The sequence below is a fragment of the Oncorhynchus tshawytscha genome, linkage group LG25 (assembly GCF_018296145.1).
Source record: "Oncorhynchus tshawytscha isolate Ot180627B linkage group LG25, Otsh_v2.0, whole genome shotgun sequence".
Taxonomy (NCBI): domain Eukaryota; kingdom Metazoa; phylum Chordata; class Actinopteri; order Salmoniformes; family Salmonidae; genus Oncorhynchus; species Oncorhynchus tshawytscha.
The window spans coordinates 45,541,478-45,562,610 of record NC_056453.1 but is presented as its reverse complement, the minus strand read 5'-3'; the positions used below and the strand labels follow the sequence as shown (position 1 = coordinate 45,562,610).

Below are 21,133 nucleotides of genomic sequence, written 5' to 3'. Positions count from 1 at the left end.
TGGCACGTACACAGTCGGGTTTCCTCGGAACAGAGCTGCACTTCCTAACCTGCCAAATGTATTACCATATTCGAGACACGCATTTCCCTCAGATTACACAGATCCACAAAGAATTCGAAAACAAACCCCATTTTGATAAACTCCCATATCTTTTGGGTGAAATACCACAGTGTGCCATCACATCAGCAAGATGTGTGCCCTGTTGCCACAAGAAAAGGGAAACCCCCATTTCCCATTGTAAATACAACCTATATTTATGTTGATTTATTTCCCCTTTTGTAATTTAAGCATTTGCACGTCGTATATATAGACATCATATGACATTTGACATGTCTTTATCCTTTTGGAAATGTTGTGAGTGTAATGTTTACTGTTCATTTTTATTGTTTATTTCACTTTTGTTTATTACCTATTTCACTTGCTTTTTCATTGTAATTATGTTTCCCATGCCAATAAAGCCCTTAAATTGAATTGAGAGAGAGAGAGAGAATCTGATCTGTCCAATAATAGAGGTTACAAAGTCCCAGCTTTGTTATGTATGTCTACTAACTATTTAACAGATATGTAGACTAAAATAGATTTGTAAATAAAATAAAAACAAAAAATAAGGGATTATTCTGTTATTTCTGGCCTATTAATACTGTCCTTGTAATGTTGGTGCTCTGTAGTCTGAACCTAAGTATTACAAAGCAGAGGAATCTTTGCTATAGGCTGATTTATTACATAGGCTATAGGCAAATGGCAATGACGCTTATGTAGCCTATCAATTTTGAACAAAAGTTGACAAATACATTTTTTTTTTAAACGGATCATCACGGACACCACGGCTGTTCTACCAGAAACTACACTTCCCAAAATGCATCGCTCCAAAAGAAGGGGGTTTCCCTAGGAATGCCGGAATATTCGAATACAACAAAGCTTTGTGTTTACTCTTCTACATTATATAAAATAATGCAAACATTGTGTAGGGTTTTTCAGTATTCTTCCAGTATCCTTCTGTTCTTCTGAAAATATATTTGATGAATCAAAATAACTCTAATGGTTAAGGCGATTTACATGGGTATCATGCTTCTTCAACTTGCACACAATCACAAATAAACAGTCACTTCAGGTTGTAATCAAATGCTGCTAGCTAGGTAACTGTAAAATAAGAACATTCCTGTACGATAATACGATTATATAGAAGTTATGAGCAAGCGGGAAGGTAATCAAATTCATTATTAACATGATGTATGATGTGTAAAGTCGCAATGCTCTGGATTTGATAAAAGGAGAAAACTGCGGACTCCTAATTTCGCATCAATGCAGCTCCACATGTGGAATTCACATATCTAGCTAATCACGTTTGTTCCATAAAGCCTCGCTATATTTCTGCAATAAGCCCCAATGGGGTGTGGTAGATGGACAATATACTTTCTTACGCATGACGCAACGCGGAGTGCCTGGATACAGCCCTTAGCCGTGGAATATTGGTCAAATACAACAAACTACCGAGGTGCCTTATTGCTAATATAAACTGGTTATCAACGTAATTAAACCAGTAAAAATAAATGTTTTGTAATACCGTTTATAATGTAAATTATAAACCTAGTGGTTTGAACCCTGAATTCTGATTGGCTGAAAGCTGTGGTATTTTTAAGTAATAAGGACCAAGGAGGTGTGGTATATGGCCAATATACCACGGCTAAGGGCTGTTCTTCAGCAGGACGCAATGCGAAGTGCCTGGATACAGCCCGTAGCCGTGGTATTATATATGGTCCTTATATGCCACAAACCCCCAAGGTGCCTTATTGCTATTATAAACTGGTTACCAATGTAATTAGAGCAGTAAAAATAAATGTTTTATCATACCTAGGGTTGCACAGTTTGGGGAATATTCAGAGGCGGAAACTTTCCATGGGAATTTAATTTGTACATGTTTATTTCACCTTTATTTAACCAGGTAGGCAAGTTGAGAACAAGTCAATAACACAATAGAAAAGTCTATGTACAGTGTGTGCAAATGAGGTAAGATAAGGGAAGAAAGGCAAAAAATAGGCCATAGTGACGAAATAATTACAATTTAGCAATTAAACACTGGAGTGATAGATGTGCAGAAGATGAATGTGCAAGTAGAGATACTGGGGTGCAAAAGCAGCAAAAAAAATCAAAAGCTAGTGAGGGAGATGTGAGTCTCCAGCTTCAGTGATTTTTGCAGTTCGTTCCAGTCATTGGCAGCAGAGAACTGGAAGGAAAGGTGGCCAAAGGAGAAATTGGCTTTGGGGATGACCAGTGAGATATACCTGCTGGAGCGTGTGCTACGGGTGGATGCTGCTATGGTGACCAGTGAGCTGAGATAAGGCAGGGCTTTACCTAGCATAGACTTATAGATGACCTGGTTCCAGTGGGTTTGGCGACGAGTATGAAACAAGGGCCAGCCAACGAGAGCATACAGGTCGCAGTGGTGGGTAGTATATGGGGCTTTGGTGACAAAATGGATGGCACTGTGATAGACTGCATCCAATTTGCTGAGAAGTGTTGGGGGCTATTTTGTAAATGACATCACCGAAGTCAAGGATCGGTAGTATAATCAGTTTTACGAGGGTATGTTTGGCAGCATGAGTGAAAGAGGCTTTGCTGCGAAATAGGAAGACGATTCTAGATTTAATTTTGGATTGGAGATGCTTAATGTGAGTCTGGAAGGAGAGTTTACAGTCTAATCAGACACCTAGGTATTTGTAGATGTCCACATATTCTAAGTCAGAACCATCCAGAATAGTGATGCTGGACGGGCGGGCAGGTGCTGGTAGCGATCGATTGAAGAGCATGCATTTAGTTTTACTTGCATTTAAAACCTCTTAGAACTACCCCTCCCGAATAGCACAGTCAAAAAATATTACTAGAAAATATTCATATTCATGAAATCACAAGTGAAATATTTTGAAACACAGCTTAGCCTTTTGTTAATCACCTTGTCGTCTCAGATTTTGAAATTATGCTTTACAGCGAAAGCAATACAAGCGTATCGATAGCATAGCATTATTTCCATTTAGCATCAGGAAGCTTGGTCACGAAAATCAGAAAAGCAATCAAATGAACCGTTTACCTTTGATGATCTTTGGATGTTTTCACTCACGAGACTCCCAGTTAGACAGCAAATGTTCCTTTTGTTCCATAAAGATATTTTTTATATCCGTTATGCCCAGGAATCCACCGGAAATAGCGGTCACGACAACGCAGACAAAAATTCCAAATTACAGTGGGGCAAAAAAGTATTTAGTCAGCCACCAATTGTGCAAGTTCTCCCACTTAAAAAGATGAGAGAGGCCTGTAATTTTCATCATAGATACACTTCAACTATGACAGACAAAATAAAATAAATTGCAAATAAATTCATTAAAAATCCTACAATGTGATTTTCTGGATTTTTTTTCTCATTTTGTCTGTCATAGTTGAAGTGTACCTATGATGAAAATTACAGGCCTCTCTCATCTTTTTAAGTGGGAGAACTTGCACAATTGGTGGCTGACTAAATACTTTTTTTGCCCCACTGTATATACTGTACTCGATACCATCTACTGCATCTTGCCTATGCCGTTCTGTACCATCACTCATTCATATATCTTTATGTACATATTCTTTATCCCTTTACACTTGTGTGTATAAGGTAGTAGTTGTGGAATTGTTAGGTTAGATTACTTGTTGGTTATTACTGCATTGTCGGAACTAGAAGCACAAGCATTTCGCTACACTCGCATTAACATCTGCTAACCATGTGTATGTGACAAATAAAATTTGATTTTGATTTGATTTGTAATCTCCCTGTCTCCTTTTTTATGTATTTTTATTTAACTAGGCAAGTCAGTTAAGAACAAGTTATTATTTTCAATGACGGCCTAGGAACAGTGGGTTTACTGCCTGTTCAGGAGCAGAACTACAGATTTGTACCTTGTCAGCTCGGGGTTTTGATCTTGCAACCTTTCGGTTACTAGACCAGTGCACTCTAACCACTAGGCTACCTGCCGCCCCTCCTCAGGTGAAGGGTATCCTCGGAGGATGAAGACAAGTCAGAAAACAGATGACCGCGACACAGGAGCTAACCTGACATCACCTGTGATGGCTGCATTCAAAGGTATCTACTAGATCATTTTCTGTGGTACCTGAATTTACATTCAGCCCAGAGTACACTCCTCCTTCTCCCCCCCCTCTTCACCTCCTCCCTCTTCACCTCCCCCTCTTCACCTCCTCTCTCTTCACCTCCCCCTCTTCACCTCCCCCTCTTCACCTCCTCTCTCTTCAACTCCTCCCTCTTCACCCCCTCTTCACCTCCCCCTCTTCACCCCCTCTTCACCTCCCCCCTCTTCACCTACTCTCTCTTCACCTCCCCCTCTTCACCTCCCCCTCTTCACCTCCTCTCTTCACCTCCCCCTCTTCACCTCCCCCCCTCTTCACCTCCCCTCTCTTCACCTCTTCTCTTCACCTCCCCCTCTTCACCTCCTCTCTCTTCACCTCCTCCCTCTTCACCTCCCCCTCTTCACATCCTCTCTCTTCACCTCTCTCTTCACCTCCTCTCTCTTCACCTCCCCCTCTTCACCTCCCTCTTCACCTCCTCCTTCTCCCCCTTCACCTCCCCCTCTTCACCTCCTCTCTCTTCACCTCCCCCTCTTCACCTCCTCCCTCTTCACCTCCTCCTTCTCCCCCTTCACCTCTCTCTTCACCTCCCCCTCTTCATCTCCCTCTCTTCACCTCTCTCTTCACCTCCTCTCTTCACCTCCCCCTCTTCACCTCCTACCTCTTCACCTCCCCCTCTTCACCTCCTCTCTCTTCACCTCCCCCTCTTCACCTCCTCTCTCTCCACCTCCTCTCTCTTCACCTCCTCTCTCTTCACCTCCCCCTCTTCACCTCCTCCCTCTTCACTCCTTCCCCCTCTTCACCTCCCCCTCTTCACCTCCTACCTCTTCACCTCCTCTCTCTTCACCTCCCCCTCTTCATCTCCTCTCTCTTCACCTCCTCTCTCTTCACCTCCCCCTCTTCACCTCTCTCTTCACCTCTCTCTTCACCTCCCCCTCTTCACCTCCTCCCTCTTCACTCCTTCCCCCTCTTCACCTCCCCCTCTTCACCTCCTCCCTCTTCACTCCTTCCCCCTCTTCACCTCCCCCTCTTCACCTCCTCTTTCTTCACCTCCCCCTCTTCACCTCTCTCTTCACCTCCTCTCTCTTCACCCCTCTCTCTTCACCTCCCCCTCTTCACCTCCTCTCTCTTCACCTCCCCCTCTTCACCTCTCTCTTCACCTCTCTCTTCACCTCCCCCTCTTCACCTCCTCCCTCTTCACTCCTTCCCCCTCTTCACCTCCCCCTCTTCACCTCCTCCCTCTTCACTCCTTCCCCCTCTTCACCTCCCCCTCTTCACCTCCTCTTTCTTCACCTCCCCCTCTTCACCTCTCTCTTCACCTCCTCTCTCTTCACCCCCTCTCTCTTCACCTCCCCCTCTTCACCTCCTCTCTCTTCACCTCCCCCTCTTCACCTCCTCCTTCCCCCTCTTCACCTCCCCTCTTCACCTCCTACCTCTTCACCTCCCCCTCTTCACCTCCTCTCTTCATCTCCTACCTCTTCACCTCCCCCTCTTCACCTCCTCTTTCTTCACCTCCCCCTCTTCACCTCTCTCTTCACCTCCTCTCTCTTCACCTCCTCTCTCTTTACCTCCCCCTCTTCACCTCCTCTCTCTTCACCTCCCCCTCTTCACCTCCTCCTTCTCCCCCCTTCACCTCCCCCTCTTCACCTCCTCTCTCTTCACCTCCCCCTCTTCACCTCATCCCTCTTCACCTCCTCCTTCTCCCCTTCACCTCCTCTCTCTTCACCTCCCCCTCTTCATCTCCTCTCTCTTCACCTCCACTCTCTTCACCTCCCCCTCTTCACCTCTCTCTTCACCTCTCTCTTCACCTCCCCCTCTTCACCTCCCCCTCTTCACCTCCTCCTTCTCCCCCTCTTCACTCCTTCCACCTCCTTCTTCATGCCTTCCCCCTCCTCCTTCTTCACGCCTTCCCCCTCCCCCTCTTCACCTCCTCTTTCTACCCCTCTTCACCTCCCCTCTCTCTTCACTACTAATCATAACATTATAGTTGTGGTAGGTAGAGAGAGAAATTCAGCCTACTAATCATAACATTATAGTTGTGGTAGGTAGAGAGAGAGATGCAGCCTACTAATCATAACATTATAGTTGTGGTAGGTAGAGAGATGCAGCCTACTAATCATAACATTATAGTTGTGGTAGGTAGAGAGAGAGATGTAGCAGTTAGCAGTTTCTGTTATTCTTCAGTAACACAATCCCCAAAGCAAATCAGGGGGAGAAAATTAGGTTTATTCAGAGAGGACAAATCATAAATGTTATGCTGGGAGGTAGATATTCAGTCACCCCTCTCCTCAGCTTTTTTCCACAGAACTAAGGAACATGATGCCATTTATAACCCCCCACCCTAGCCTTGGGTTGACCAATCAGAAGTCCTTGCAGTACAATGGCCAATCCCTATTGACCATTAGTTCTCTAGTTTTTTGTCCTCTCTCATCCTCTGCGTTGTGTATTTACCTTCAAAATATTCTTATATCGACTACTAATCAGATATTTCTTCCATGCCAGTGTTCCAGCAGGAGCTAGACACCAAACATGACAAGCATGAGCGCCTGGTCAAACTCAGCAGAGACATCACCATTGAAAGCAAGAGGACAATATTTCTACTGCACAGAGTCACCAGGTAAATTGTCTGAACTACAAAATGTGGTCTGCCAGGGTCCTTAAGGGTCCTTAAGGGGGTCCTCAGCAGCAAGGCGGAAGAAAAAAAGGAATCTCATATAGTTGGCCACTTCTAATGGTTTTCAAATGCAGTGTTAAATAGAATCTAGGTTTATTTTTCTAATAAATGTTTGTGGATGCATTGATTAAAGCTGCAATGTGTTGCTGTTTTGGTGACCTGACCAAATGCACGTAGAAATGTGAGTTACAGATCTATCATTCTCATTGAAAGTGAGTCTAATAAGTGGTTAACAGCTTCTATCTCAAGGCCATCAGACTGTTAAATAGCCACCACTAACATTGAGTGGCTGCTGCCAACACACTGACTCAAATCTCTAGCCACTTTAATAATGTAAAAATTGGATGTAATAAATGTATCACTAGCCACTTTAAACTATGCCATTGTTTGAACAATATACTTTTTACATACCCTACATTACTCCTCTCATATGTATATACTGTATTCTATACCATCTACTGCATCTTGCCTATGACGTTCGGCCATCGCTCATCCATATATTTATATGTACATATTCTTATTCATTCCTTTACACTTGTGTGTATAAGATAGTTGTTGTGAAATTGTTAGGTTACTTGTTAGATATTACTGCACAGTCGGGAACTAGAAGCACAAGCATTTCTTTATGTAATACATGTATCACTAGCCACTTTAACTATGCCACTTGGTTTACATACTCATCTCATATGTATATACTGTACTCGATATCATCTACTGCATCTTGCCTATGCTGCTCTGTACCATCACTCATTCATATATCTTTATGTACATATTCTTTATCCCCTTACACTTGTGTGTATAAGACAGTAGTTTTGGAATTGTTAGTTAGATTACTTGTTGGTTATTACTGCATTGTCGGAACTAGAAGCACAAGCATTTCGCTACACTCGCATTAACATCTGCTAACCATGTGTACGTGACCAATAACATCTGATAACCATGTGACCATTAACATCTGCTAACCATGTGTATGTGACCATTAACATCTGCTAACCATGTGTATGTGACCAATAACATCTGATAACCATGTGACCAATAACATCTGCTAACCATGTGACCATTAACATCTGATAACCATGTGACCAATAACATCTGATAACCATGTGACCAATAACATCTGATAACCATGTGACCAATAACATCTGATAACCATGTGACCAATAACATCTGATAACCATGTGACCATTAACATCTGCTAACCATGTGTATGTGACCATTAACATCTGCTAACCATGTGACCAATAAACATCTGATAAACCATGTGTATTTACAGTGCCATGTGACCAATAACATCTGATAACCAGTATTTACAGTGCCTTGCGAAAGTATTCGGCCCCCTTGAACTTTGCGACCTTTTGCCACATTTCAGGCTTCAAACATAAAGATATAAAACTGTATTTTTTTGTGAAGAACCAACAACAACTGGGACACAATCATGAAGTGGAACGACATTTATTGGATATTTCAAACTTTTTTAACAAATCAAAAACTGAAAAATTGGGCGTGCAAAATTATTGTGTGAATGTATTGTCCTAACAGTAGATGGACTAGCCTGATGTGAATGTATTGTCCCTGCAGTGTCCCAGACGTGGAGGAGGTCCTCACAGAAGCTGATCTGAAGCTGGATGGAGTGAGACTAAACATCAGAATGATTGCTGAGGAGCTCAGAGGAGAGGACCTCCACCAGTTCCATAGAGCCTTCACACCAGGTACGGACGGACGGACGGACGGACGGACAGACACAGAGGATACAACGGCAGGACACGCAGTCCTCCGGTTTCCAGTTAACCTCCTGATTTTGTGAATGAAGACCAGACTCAATATGATATAGACACACGCACTATAATATGAAATAGACACACCCACTACAATATGATATAGACACACCCACTACAATATGATATAGACACACCCACTACAATATGATATAGACACACCCACTACAATATGATATAGACACACCCACTACAATATGATATAGACACACCCACTACAATATGATATAGACACACCCACTACAATCACTAAAATATATTTGACCGGCAGTGTATATAATTATTTATGAAACCTACCATCAATACTCTATTATTATGGTGGGAGATTAAAATACGGTTTTAAATAACTCAATGGACTGTGAAGGAAATCACACTACAAACTATCACCCTCAGGCACTTAAAGGAAATCACAAATGTCATGGATATATTGGAGCTAGTGGATATAGGGAGGTTTATTATCCTGTGAGTTCCAAGACGATTTAAAATCTATTTTTGGCGCAGAGCACATACAAAAAAAGCCCTTTTAATCTGGTAAAAAACAAATTCAAGTTATAAAACAGGACATTTGGAACAGTTAGATCATTCATCAGTGATAAAGTCCAGCGTTCCAAACGATGGAAGGAGTACCCACCACATTTCTGAACAACAATAAAAATGCACAAATAAAAGGTAGTAAACCAAAAATGGCTTTGAAAATAAAAGTATACCAGTGACTGAGCCTACGAGTGACTAGAGAAGGCCAGCCAACCCTGGTATACAAAGTGCAGTGGTGCGTAAGGGTTTTGCAGTTTAAAATAAATATCAAAGTACCATGGTAAAGGGTGTCAATTGATCTCAAACACTGAGCGGAAGCATTCATATATAAAATATCCCCATAGTCTAGTAAAGGCATAAATGTAGCTGATACTAGATATACATGGTGGAGGCTCATTCAAGCCATCTTGACTACTTTCCTATGTCATTCCCACTGCCAGAAGTGGAAAATAAGTGTTGATAGGGGACAGAATGCGGTCGGATCATCACATAATTGGCATATATATATATTACTCTTATAGAATTTCCACGTGGGTGAGGATATTGAACATTTAATCAATGCCTATTTGATGATAACTTGTTTATAACTAGGGACAGAAGACTTTCCTTCAGGTATCGTTTCCCCTCTCAGCTCGTTCCAATGGGCTTCCCTCAGCCTTTCCTTCAGGTATCGTTTCCCCTCTCAGCTCGTTCCAATGGGCTTCCCTCAGCCTTTCCTTCCGTTTCCCCTCTCAGGTTCCAATGGGCTTCCCTCGTTTCCCCTCTCAGCTCGTTCCAATGGGCTTCCCTCAGACTTTCCTTCAGGTATCGTTTCCCCTCTCAGCTCGTTCCAATGGGCTTCCCTCAGACTTTCCTTCAGGTATCGTTTCCCCTCTCAGCTCGTTCCAATGGGCTTCCCTCAGACTTTCCTTCAGGTATCGTTTCCCCTCTCAGCTCGTTCCAATGGGCTTCCCTCAGCCTTTCCTTCAGGTATCGTTTCCCCTCTCAGCTCGTTCCAATGGGCTTCCCTCAGCCTTTCCTTCAGGTATCGTTTCCCCTCTCAGCTCGTTCCAATGGGCTTCCCTCAGCCTTTCCTTCAGGTATCGTTTGATGTTATTCATCATGTCATTCCTCTGTGGTTCTGGTAACGGTTCTGTTCCAAGGTTAATGATCATGTTGTAGTTCCTGTTTAGAGGCCTGCTGGCTTTAGACTCTAGAACCTTTTGATGTCATATTCTGTTTAGTTTAGCCAGGGATGGACAGTCATGAGTCAGTGGGCGTGTTCAGGTGGATACATGTTATGTAGTCAATGATCATTGTTCCCTCCCTCCCTCCCTCCCTCCCTCAGGTATCCAGGAGTACGTGGAGGCTGTGTCGTTCCATCACTTCATCAGACATCGTACTCTCATCAGCCTGGAGGAGATTAACACCAAGCTGGTCTTCGTCAAGGAGCCTGAGGTATAAACATGCTACACTAAAGGTGGACTGGATCATATCACAATTCTTGATATAAGTTGACCCTTATATCATTGAGTAACAGACATGGAAGAACCATGAACATTATAATGAATCATAGTATGCTAGCTGCATACCAAGAACCTGATATAGTGTCTGGATATGGTTGACACATTACTGCCAACGGTCAACCCAGATTTGTTAATTATGATAACTGTATAACTAATGTCCTTCTGGTGGAGATGCACTACAGGTCAATAGTTTTAGAACACTCAAGGGGTTTTCTTTAAAATAAGATACAAATTCAAACAGTTTATTTATATTTTCCAATGAGGCTATACATTTGGGTGAGTTTTTTTTCTCGCCTGAGTAGCCCAAAACAAATAAAACCATCTAGTGCTCAGAGAAATAACAACACAATGTCAATTACGAGTAGCCTTGTCAAATAATGAACATCCAGTCACATTAACCGTTACTCTCTCGCGGGAAACCGTCACTCTTACGCAGACATTTAGAAAATAAACATGACAATTTGACAAATAAGTCACAGAAGTTTTTTGGAGTGAGAATTAACACGACTTTTGAGTAGTAAGACATGTATAAAAGCAACAGATACCATTAATAAGAAGGGGCTAGAAGCGTCTTATATGGTGAGCTACCGAGTGGCTAGGACAGGCAAGCCCCATACTATTGTGGAGGACTTCATTCTTCCTGCTGCCGCAGATATGGCTGGGACAATGCTGGGGGAAAAGGCTAAAAAAAACTATACAGACAATCCCTTCATCAAACATCACTGTTTTACGATGCATCAATGACATGGCAGGAGATGTTTTGAAACAATTACTGCTTCACATACAAGCCAGTGAATTATATGCGTTACAGCTGGATGAGTCAACAGACGTGGCGGGCCTGGGACAGCTCCTGGTATATGTCCGTTACATTATGGGGGGTCAATTAAGGAAGACATCCTCTTTTGCAAACCACTGGAAACCAGGACAACAGGAGAGGGTATTTATAAAGTACTGGACAGCTTTGTGACATCAAATGGACTTTGGTGGTCAAGATGTGTTGGTATCTGACCTGATGGTGCAAAAGCCATGACAGGGAGACATAGTGGAATGGTAACATGCGTGCAAGCAGTTGCTCCCGACGCCATTTGGGTACACTGCAGCATCCACTGAGAGGCTCTTGCTGCCAAAGGAATGCCTGACAGCTTGAAAGATGTTTTGGACACCAGTGAAAATGGTTAACTTTGTTTCAGTAAGGCCCCTGAACTCTTGTGTATTTTCTACATCATGCAATGATACGGGCAGTGACCATGTAACGCTTTTACAACATACAGAAGAGCGCTGGTTATCAAGGGGCAAAATATTGACACGTTTTATTGAATTGAGAGATGAGCTTAAAGTTCTCTATACTGACCATAATGTTCACTTGTCTGACCGCTTGAATGATGACGAGTTTCTCACACGACTGGCCTATCTGGGTGATGTTTTTTATCACCTGAATGATCTGAATCTAGGATTACAGGGACTCTCCACAACTATATTCAATGTGCGGGACACAATTGGGGCTATGATTAAGAAGTTGGAGCTCTTCTTTGTCTCCATTAACAAGGACAACAGGTCTTTCCATCATTGTATGATTTTTTGTGTGCAAATGAACTCAAGCTTATGGACAATGTGAAATTATTGGCAGACTCAACAGCCTTGGTTTCTCAAATGACTGCATCGCTTGGTTCACCAACTACTTCTCAGACAGAGTTCAGTGTATCAAATCAGAGGGCCTGTTGTCTGGACCTCTGGCAGTTTCTATGGGGGTGCCACAGGGTTCAATTCTCGGGCAGACTCTTTTCTCTGTATATATCAATGATGTCGCTCCCCTTACACTGTGTATAAGACAGTAGTTTTTTGGAATTGTTAGTTAGATTACTTGTTCGTTATTACTGCATTGTCGGAACTAGAAGCACAAGCATTTCGCTACACTCGCATTAACATCTGCTAACCATGTGTATGTGACAAATAAAATTTGATTTGATTTGATTTACTACCCACCACTGCGACCTGTATGATCTCGTTGGCTGGCCCTCGCTTCATACTCGTCGCCAAACCCACTGGCTCCAGGTCATCTACAAGTCTCTGCTAGGTAAAGCCCCGCCTTATCTCAGCTCACTGGTCACCATAGCAGCACCCACCCGTAGCACGTGCTCCAGCAGGTATATTTTACTGGTCATCCCCAAAGCCAACTCCCCCTTTTGCCGCCTTTCCTTCCAGTTCTCTGCTGCCAATGACTGGAACGAATTGCAAAAATCACTGAAGCTGGTGTCTTATATCTCCCTCTTTAACTTTAAGCACCAGCTGTCAGAGCAGCTCACACTGTACACAACCAATCTGTAAATATACCCAACTACCTCATCCCCATATTGTTATTTATCCTCTTGCTCTTTTGCACCCCAATATCTCTACTTGCACATCATCAACACATCTATCACTCCAGTGTTAATGCTAAATTGTAATTATTTTGCCTCCTATTTATTGCCTTACCTCCCTACTCTTCTACATTTGCACACGCTGTATATAGATTTTTCTACTGTGTTATTGACTGTATGTTTGTTTATTCCATGTGTAACTCTGTGTTGTTGTTTCTGTCGAACTGCTTTGCTTTATCTTGGCCAGGTCGCAGTTGTAAATGAGAACTTGTTCTCAACTTGCCTACCTGGTTAAATAAAGGTCAAATAAAAAAAATAAAAACTCTCATTCAAATAACACATACAAGAACACACACATACATGTAATCGTGCCAGACATGCACACAAACATATACAGTTGGCATTTCTGTTATGATTTTTGTTGTCCTTTGTTTTAAATCTATTTTTTACATTTTCTATTTTTTTTGCATTGTTGTTTGCTGTTTTCTTCTGTCTTTCTTTTCTCTTTATTTTATTATTCTCTTGGTTGTTGGTGCATTGTGGGGTGGGGAGTGGAATTGATTGTATTTTTTGTTTTTCTTCTTGGGGGAGGGGGACTGTGGAAGGGGTCTCAAAAGGTTGAGGGACAGCTATTGGGGAACTGTGGGGGGGATCTTGGAGGGTTCGGGTTCACGTTTTTTGGCCTGGTGGGAGATCGGTCAACATGCCCTTGAGCAGGGCATTGACCCTGGATGCTTCTGTGTGTCACTCTGAATGGGAGTCTGTTGGATGACTGGTGTGGTGTAGTTGTTGAGCGGCTTCACTGCAAGTATATTGTATGTTTTGGATTGTCCTTCTTTTTTTTTCATTATTAAAAATCATTATTGTGTATATAGCCAAGTTATTGTGTATATTTAAAAAATAAAAAAATAAATGTTTATTATATATTTTACCTTTATTTAACTTAGCAAGTCTGTTAAGAACAAATTCTTATTGACAAAGACGGCCTACACTGGCCCAACCCGGACGACGTTGGGTCAATTGTGCGCTGCCCAATGGGACTCCCAATCAAGGCCGGTTGTGATACAGCCTGTAATCAAACCAGGGTGTCTGTAGTGACGACTCAAGCACTGAGATGGAGTGCCTTAGACCGCTGTGCCACTTGGGAGCCCAAGTTGTTGTGCATTTAGCCAAGTTATTGTGTATTTAGCCAAGTTATTGTGTATGTAGCCAAGTTATTGTGTATTTAGCCAAGTTATTGTGTATTTAGTCAAGTTATTGTGTATATAGCCAAGTTATTTTGTATTTAGCCAAGTTATTGTGTATTTAGCCAAGTTATTGTGTATTTAGCCAAATTATTGTGTATTTAGCCAAGTTTGTCAATATCAAGATGATCTGCTGCTTGCTCTTTCCTCTCTACAGTCAGTCAGTGTATCATAGTGTTCCTCAGGGATGACAGACTGCGTGGTACTACTGACAGAATAATGATAAGGAATGTGAAAGTATAGTCACTAACTAACCGTGACTCACCTCTGACCTATAGGACACCCCAGAGGGCCAGCAGCCAATGGGAACCCCCCAAGTGCTGACCTTTCAGGTGACCCCTACAGACTACCTGTTGGGCGTGGCCGACCTGACAGGTGAGCTGATGAGGATGTGTATCAGTAGCGTGGGGAACGGGGACATGGACACACCCTTCCAGGTCAGCATATTCCTGTATCTGTGTTAGGGTTGCATTTTTTTTTTTTTTTTTTCAGAAATTTCTGTTAGAGTATTCCCAGACTCAGGAGGGAATAAGCAGGAAATCCAGGAATAATCCAAGAAGGATTTCTGGGAATTTTGGTAAAGTTACCAGACTTTTGTAAGCCTCGTCACTGTAAAAACACAGACAACTACTGATGTAAAAACACAGACAACTACTGATGTAAAAAGGCTGACTGACAGACAGACTGAATCTAGATATTGTTGTCACTGTAAAACACTGTGACAACTCCTCATGTAGAAAGTGCTTTATAAATCCATTTGATTGCTCTATCCCAGGTGTCCATGTTCCTGCGTCAGATCCACGATGGTTTCTCCTACATCGGTAACACTGGTCCTTATGAGGTCAGTAAGAAGCTGCTCACTCTATGTCTGTGTGTGGGTGGCTGGGGCAGTACATTTTGTGATTGATTGATTGGCTAATTTAATGAATTGATCTATCCCAGGTCAGTAAGAAGCTCCACACGCTGAGACAGAGTCTGTCCAAGGTGGAGGATGCCTGCTATACCCTGAAGGTGCGGGGGTCAGAGATCCCCAAACACATGCTGGCTGACGTCTTCTCCAGCAGGACAGCCATGATGGACCAGGACGAAGGAATGGCCTAGCGATGGGGGTGGGGTTTAATGGTGGAGGTGGGGTGTAATGATCTGGAAAGGGGTAGGGTTAAATGATGGGCGTGGTCTGTACCTAGGGGAAACTTCACCCTGAGCCCTGTTATGCAGTCAGGGTCATGTTCAATAGGCAAAATGTTGTGGAACTTTGCAGATAGAAATCTATAAAGATGTGATGATTCCTTTTTCTAGATGTTCAAGAGGCATGTTTGTTCTACATGTACTTGTTCTACAAGTACATTTCTATCTGAAAGTTCCACAACGTTATACTCTGGTTTGTTATTGTTCTGTGGTGACATCTGATGTTGGTCTGGATAATGCGTTTGTTATGGTATTTGGTGTCAACTGTTGTTTCATTCAAACATTGTTCATTGCTGTTTGTTCTGAATCTGATCAGTGTCGTCACAATCTCTGCTGTGCCAAACGGTCAATCCCAATCTGAAGGTCGTCAAGATATAGCATGTAAAATGTCACTCTTAATTTAGTATTTTTCAATAAAGTTCAAAAAGTGTTGTGAAGATGACACTCTCAGGCATTATTGTGTGTGAGGCTGGGTCTCTCCTCTATCACTATCTAAAGTAGACTACACCTGTCTGATAATCTAAAGTAGACTACACCTGTCTGATAATCTAAAGTAGACTACACCTGTCTGATAATCTAAAGTAGACTACACCTGTCTGATAATCTAAAGTAGACTACACCTGTCTGATAATCTAAAGTAGACTACACCTGTCTGGGAGTCTAAAGTAGGCTACACCTGTCTGATAATCTAAAGTAGACTACACCTGTCTGGTAATCTAAAGTAGACTACACCTGTCTGATAATCTAAAGTAGACTACACCTGTCTGGGAGTCTAAAGTAGACTACACCTGTCTGATAATCTAAAGTAGACTACACCTGTCTGATAATCTAAAGTAGACTACACCTGTCTGGTAATCCAAAGTAGACTACACCTGTCTGATATTCTAAAGTAGCCTTTACACCTGTCTGATAATCTAATGTAGCCTTTACACCTGTCTGATTATCTAAAGTAGACTTTACACCTGTCTGATTATCTAAAGTAGCCTTTACACCTGTCTGATTATCTAAAGTAGCCTTTACACTTGTCTGATAATCTAAAGTAGACTACACCTGTCTGATAATCTAAAGTAGACTACACCTGTCTGATGATCTAAAGTAGACTACACCTGTCTGATAATCTAAAGTAGACTACACCTGTCTGGGAGTCTAAAGTAGACTACACCTGTCTGATAATCTAAAGTAGACTACACCTCTCTGATAATCTAAAGTAGACTACACCTGTCTGATAATCTAAAGTAGACTACACCTGTCTGATAATCTAAAGTAGACTACACCTGTCTGATAATCTAAAGTAGACTACACCTGTCTGGGAGTCTAAAGTAGACCACACCTGTCTGATAATCTAAAGTAGACTACACCTGTCTGATAATCTAAAGTAGACTACACCTGTCTGATATTCTAAAGTAGCCTTTACACCTGTCTGATAATCTAAAGTAGCCTTTACATCAGTCTGATAATCTAAAGTAGCCTTTACACCTGTCTGGGAGTCTAAAGTATACTTTACACCTGTCTGGTAATCTAAAGTAGCCTTTACACCTGTCTGATTATCTAAAGTAGACTACACCTGTCTGATAATCTAAAGTAGACTACACCTGTCTGGGAGTCTAAAGTAGACTACACCTGTCTGATAATCTAAAGTAGACTACACCTGTCTGGGAGTCTAAAGTAGACTACACCTGTCTGATAATCTAAAGTAGCCTTTACATCAGGCTGGTAATCTAAAGTAGCCTTTACATCAGTCTGATAATCTAAAGTAGCCTTTACATCAGTCTGATAATCTAAAGTAGCCTTTACACCTGTCTGATAATCCAAAGTAGCCGTTACACCTGTCTGATAATCTAAAGTAGAATTTACATCAGTCTGATAATCTAAAGTAGCCTTTACACCTGTCTGATAATCTAATGTAGCCTTTACACCTGTCTGATTATCTAAAGTAGCCTTTACACCTGTCTGATTATCTAAAGTAGCCTTTACACTTGTCTGATAATCTAAAGTAGACTACACCTGTCTGATAATCTAAAGTAGACTTTACATCAGTCTGGTCATCTAAAGTAGCCTTTACATCAGTCTGGTAATCTAAAGTAGCCTTTACATCAGTCTGGTAATCTAAAGTAGCCTTTACACCTGTCTGGTAATCTAAAGTAGCCTTTACACCTGTCTGATTATCTAAAGTAGCCTTTACACCTGTCTGATTATCTAAAGTAGCCTTTACACTTGTCTGATAATCTAAAGTAGCCTACACCTGTCTGATAATCTAAAGTAGACTACACCTGTCTGATAATCTAAAGTAGACTACACCTGTCTGGTAATCTAAAGTAGACTACACCTGTCTGATAATCTAAAGTAGCCTTTACACCTGTCTGATAATCTAAAGTAGCCTTTACACTTGTCTGATAATCTAAAGTAGACTACACTTGTCTGATAATCTAAAGTAGACTACACCTGTCTGATAATCTAAAGTAGACTACACCTGTCTGATAATCTAAAGTAGACTACACCTGTCTGGGAGTCTAAAGTAGACTACACCTGTCTGATAATCTAAAGTAGCCTACACCTGTCTGATAATCTAAAGTAGACTACACCTGTCTGATAATCTAAAGTAGCCTACACCTGTCTGATAATCTAAAGTAGACTACACCTGTCTGGTAATCCAAAGTTGACTACACCTGTCTGATATTCTAAAGTAGCCTTTACACCTGTCTGATAATCTAAAGTAGCCTTTACATCAGTCTGATAATCTAAAGTAGCCTTTACACCTGTCTGGGAGTCTAAAGTAGACTTTACACCTGTCTGGTAATCTAAAGTAGCCTTTACACCTGTCTGATAATCTAAAGTAGACTACACCTGTCTGGGAGTCTAAAGTAGACTACACCTGTCTGATAATCTAAAGTAGACTACACCTGTCTGGGAGTCTAAAGTAGACTACACCTGTCTGATAATCTAAAGTAGCCTTTACATCAGTCTGATAATCTAAAGTAGCCTACACATGTCTGGGAGTCTAAAGTAGACTGCACCTGTCTGATAATCTAAAGTAGACTACACTTGTCTGATAATCTAAAGTAGACTACACCTGTCTGATAATCTAAAGTAGGCTACACCTGTCTGATAATCTAAAGTAGACTACACCTGTCTGGGAGTCTAAAGTAGACCACACCTGTCTGATAATCTAAAGTAGACTACACCTGTCTGATAATCTAAAGTAGACTACACCTGTCTGATAATCTAAAGTAGACTACACCTGTCTGGTAATCTAAAGTAGACTACACCTGTCTGATATTCTAAAGTAGCCTTTACACCTGTCTGATAATCTAAAGTAGCCTTTACATCAGTCTGATAATCTAAAGTAGACTTTACACCTGTCTGGGAGTCTAAAGTAGCCTTTACATCAGTCTGGTAATCTAAAGTAGCCTTTACATCAGTCTGGTAATCTAAAGTAGCCTTTACATCAGTCTGATAATCTAAAGTAGCCTTTACATCAGTCTGGTAATCTAAAGTAGCCTTTACATCAGTCTGGTAATCTAAAGTAGCCTTTACATCAGTCTGATTATCTAAAGTAGCCTACACCTGTCTGATAATCTAAAGTAGACTACACCTGTCTGGTAATCTAAAGTAGACTACACCTGTCTGATATTCTAAAGTAGCCTTTACACCTGTCTGATAATCTAAAGTAGCCTTTACATCAGTCTGATAATCTAAAGTAGCCTTTACACCTGTCTGGGAGTCTAAAGTAGCCTTTACATCAGTCTGGTAATCTAAAGTAGCCTTTACACCTGTCTGATAATCTAAAGTAGCCTTTACATCAGTCTGGTAATCTAAAGTAGCCTTTACATCAGTCTGATAATCTAAAGTAGCCTTTACACCTGTCTGATAATCTAATGTAGCCTTTACACCTGTCTGATTATCTAAAGTAGCCTTTACACCTGTCTGATTATCTAAAGTAGCCTTTACACCTGTCTGATTATCTAAAGTAGCCTTTACACTTGTCTGATAATCTAAAGTAGACTACACCTGTCTGATAATCTAAAGTAGACTACACCTGTCTGATAATCTAAAGTAGACTACACCTGTCTGGTAATCTAAAGTAGCCTTTACACCTGTCTGATAATCTAAAGTAGCCTTTACATCAGTCTGATAATCTAAAGTAGCCTTTACACCTGTCTGGGAGTCTAAAGTAGACTTTACACCTGTCTGGTAATCTAAAGTAGCCTTTACACCTGTCTGATAATCTAAAGTAGCCTTTACATCAGTCTGATAATCTAAAGTAGCCTTTACACCTGTCTGATTATCTAAAGTAGCCTTTACATCAGTCTGGTAATCTAAAGTAGCCTTTACATCAGTCTGGTAATCTAAAGTAGCCTTTACACCTGTCTGATAATCTAAAGTAGCCTTTACATCAGTCTGGTAATCTAAAGTAGCCTTTACATCAGTCTGGTAATCTAAAGTAGCCTTTACATCAGTCTGATAATCTAAAGTAGCCTTTACACCTGTCTGATAATCTAAAGTAGCCTTTACATCAGTCTGATAATCTAAAGTAGCCTTTACACCTGTCTGGGAGTCTAAAGTAGCCTTTACATCAGTCTGGTAATCTAAAGTAGCCTTTACACCTGTCTGATAATCTAAAGTAGCCTTTACATCAGTCTGGTAATCTAAAGTAGCCTTTACATCAGTCTGATAATCTAAAGTAGCCTTTACACCTGTCTGATAATCTAATGTAGCCTTTACACCTGTCTGATTATCTAAAGTAGCCTTTACACCTGTCTGATTATCTAAAGTAGCCTTTACACCTGTCTGATTATCTAAAGTAGCCTTTACACCTGTCTGATTATCTAAAGTAGCCTTTACATCAGTCTGGTAATCTAAAGTAGCCTTTACACCTGTCTGATAATCTAAAGTAGCCTTTACATCAGTCTGATAATCTAAAGTAGCCTTTACACCTGTCTGATAATCTAAAGTAGCCTTTACATCAGTCTGATAATCTAAAGTAGCCTTTACACCTGTCTGGGAGTCTAAAGTAGCCTTTACATCAGTCTGGTAATCTAAAGTAGCCTTTACACCTGTCTGATAATCTAAAGTAGCCTTTACATCAGTCTGGTAATCTAAAGTAGCCTTTACATCAGTCTGATAATCTAAAGTAGCCTTTACACCTGTCTGATAATCTAATGTAGCCTTTACACCTGTCTGATTATCTAAAGTAGCCTTTACACCTGTCTGATTATCTAAAGTAGCCTTTACACTTGTCTGATAATCTAAAGTAGACTACACCTGTCTGATAATCTAAAGTAGACTACACCTGTCTGATAATCTAAAGTAGACTACACCTGTCTGGTAATCTAAAGTAGCCTTTACACCTGTCTGATAATCTAAAGTAGCCTTTACATCAGTCTGATAATCTAAAGTAGCCTTTACACCTGTCTGGGAGTCTAAAGTAGACTTTACACCTGTCTGGTAATCTAAAGTAGCCTTTACACCTGTCTGATAATCTAAAGTAGCCTTTACATCAGTCTGATAATCTAAAGTAGCCTTTACACCTGTCTGATTATCTAAAGTAGCCTTTACATCAGTCTGGTAATCTAAAGTAGCCTTTACATCAGTCTGGTAATCTAAAGTAGCCTTTACACCTGTCTGATAATCTAAAGTAGCCTTTACATCAGTCTGGTAATCTAAAGTAGCCTTTACATCAGTCTGGTAATCTAAAGTAGCCTTTACATCAGTCTGATAATCTAAAGTAGCCTTTACACCTGTCTGA

At 41.2% G+C, this 21,133-nt stretch overlaps 1 protein-coding gene across 1 annotated transcript; it reads left to right on the top strand.

The window, feature by feature from the left end:
- The first annotated feature begins 1,062 nt into the window (after positions 1–1,062).
- On the top strand, positions 1,063–15,824 carry tsnax (translin-associated factor X). The gene is made up of 8 exons (XM_042305792.1): positions 1,063–1,204; positions 4,016–4,111; positions 6,613–6,727; positions 8,363–8,493; positions 10,421–10,530; positions 14,478–14,636; positions 14,975–15,040; positions 15,142–15,824. Exons 1-8 carry the CDS (start codon positions 1,189–1,191, stop codon positions 15,298–15,300), a joined length of 852 nt encoding a protein of 283 aa, XP_042161726.1. The 5' UTR covers positions 1,063–1,188; the 3' UTR covers positions 15,301–15,824.
- Positions 15,825–21,133: the final 5,309 nt, after the last annotated feature.

Excerpts from the sequence above, each read along its gene's own strand:
- tsnax (XM_042305792.1), top strand. Across the intron at positions 10,531-14,477 it reads TCTTCGTCAAGGAGCCTGAG|GACACCCCAGAGGGCCAGCA; the intron begins GTATAAACATGC and ends TCTGACCTATAG. Across the intron at positions 14,637-14,974 it reads ACATGGACACACCCTTCCAG|GTGTCCATGTTCCTGCGTCA; the intron begins GTCAGCATATTC and ends GCTCTATCCCAG.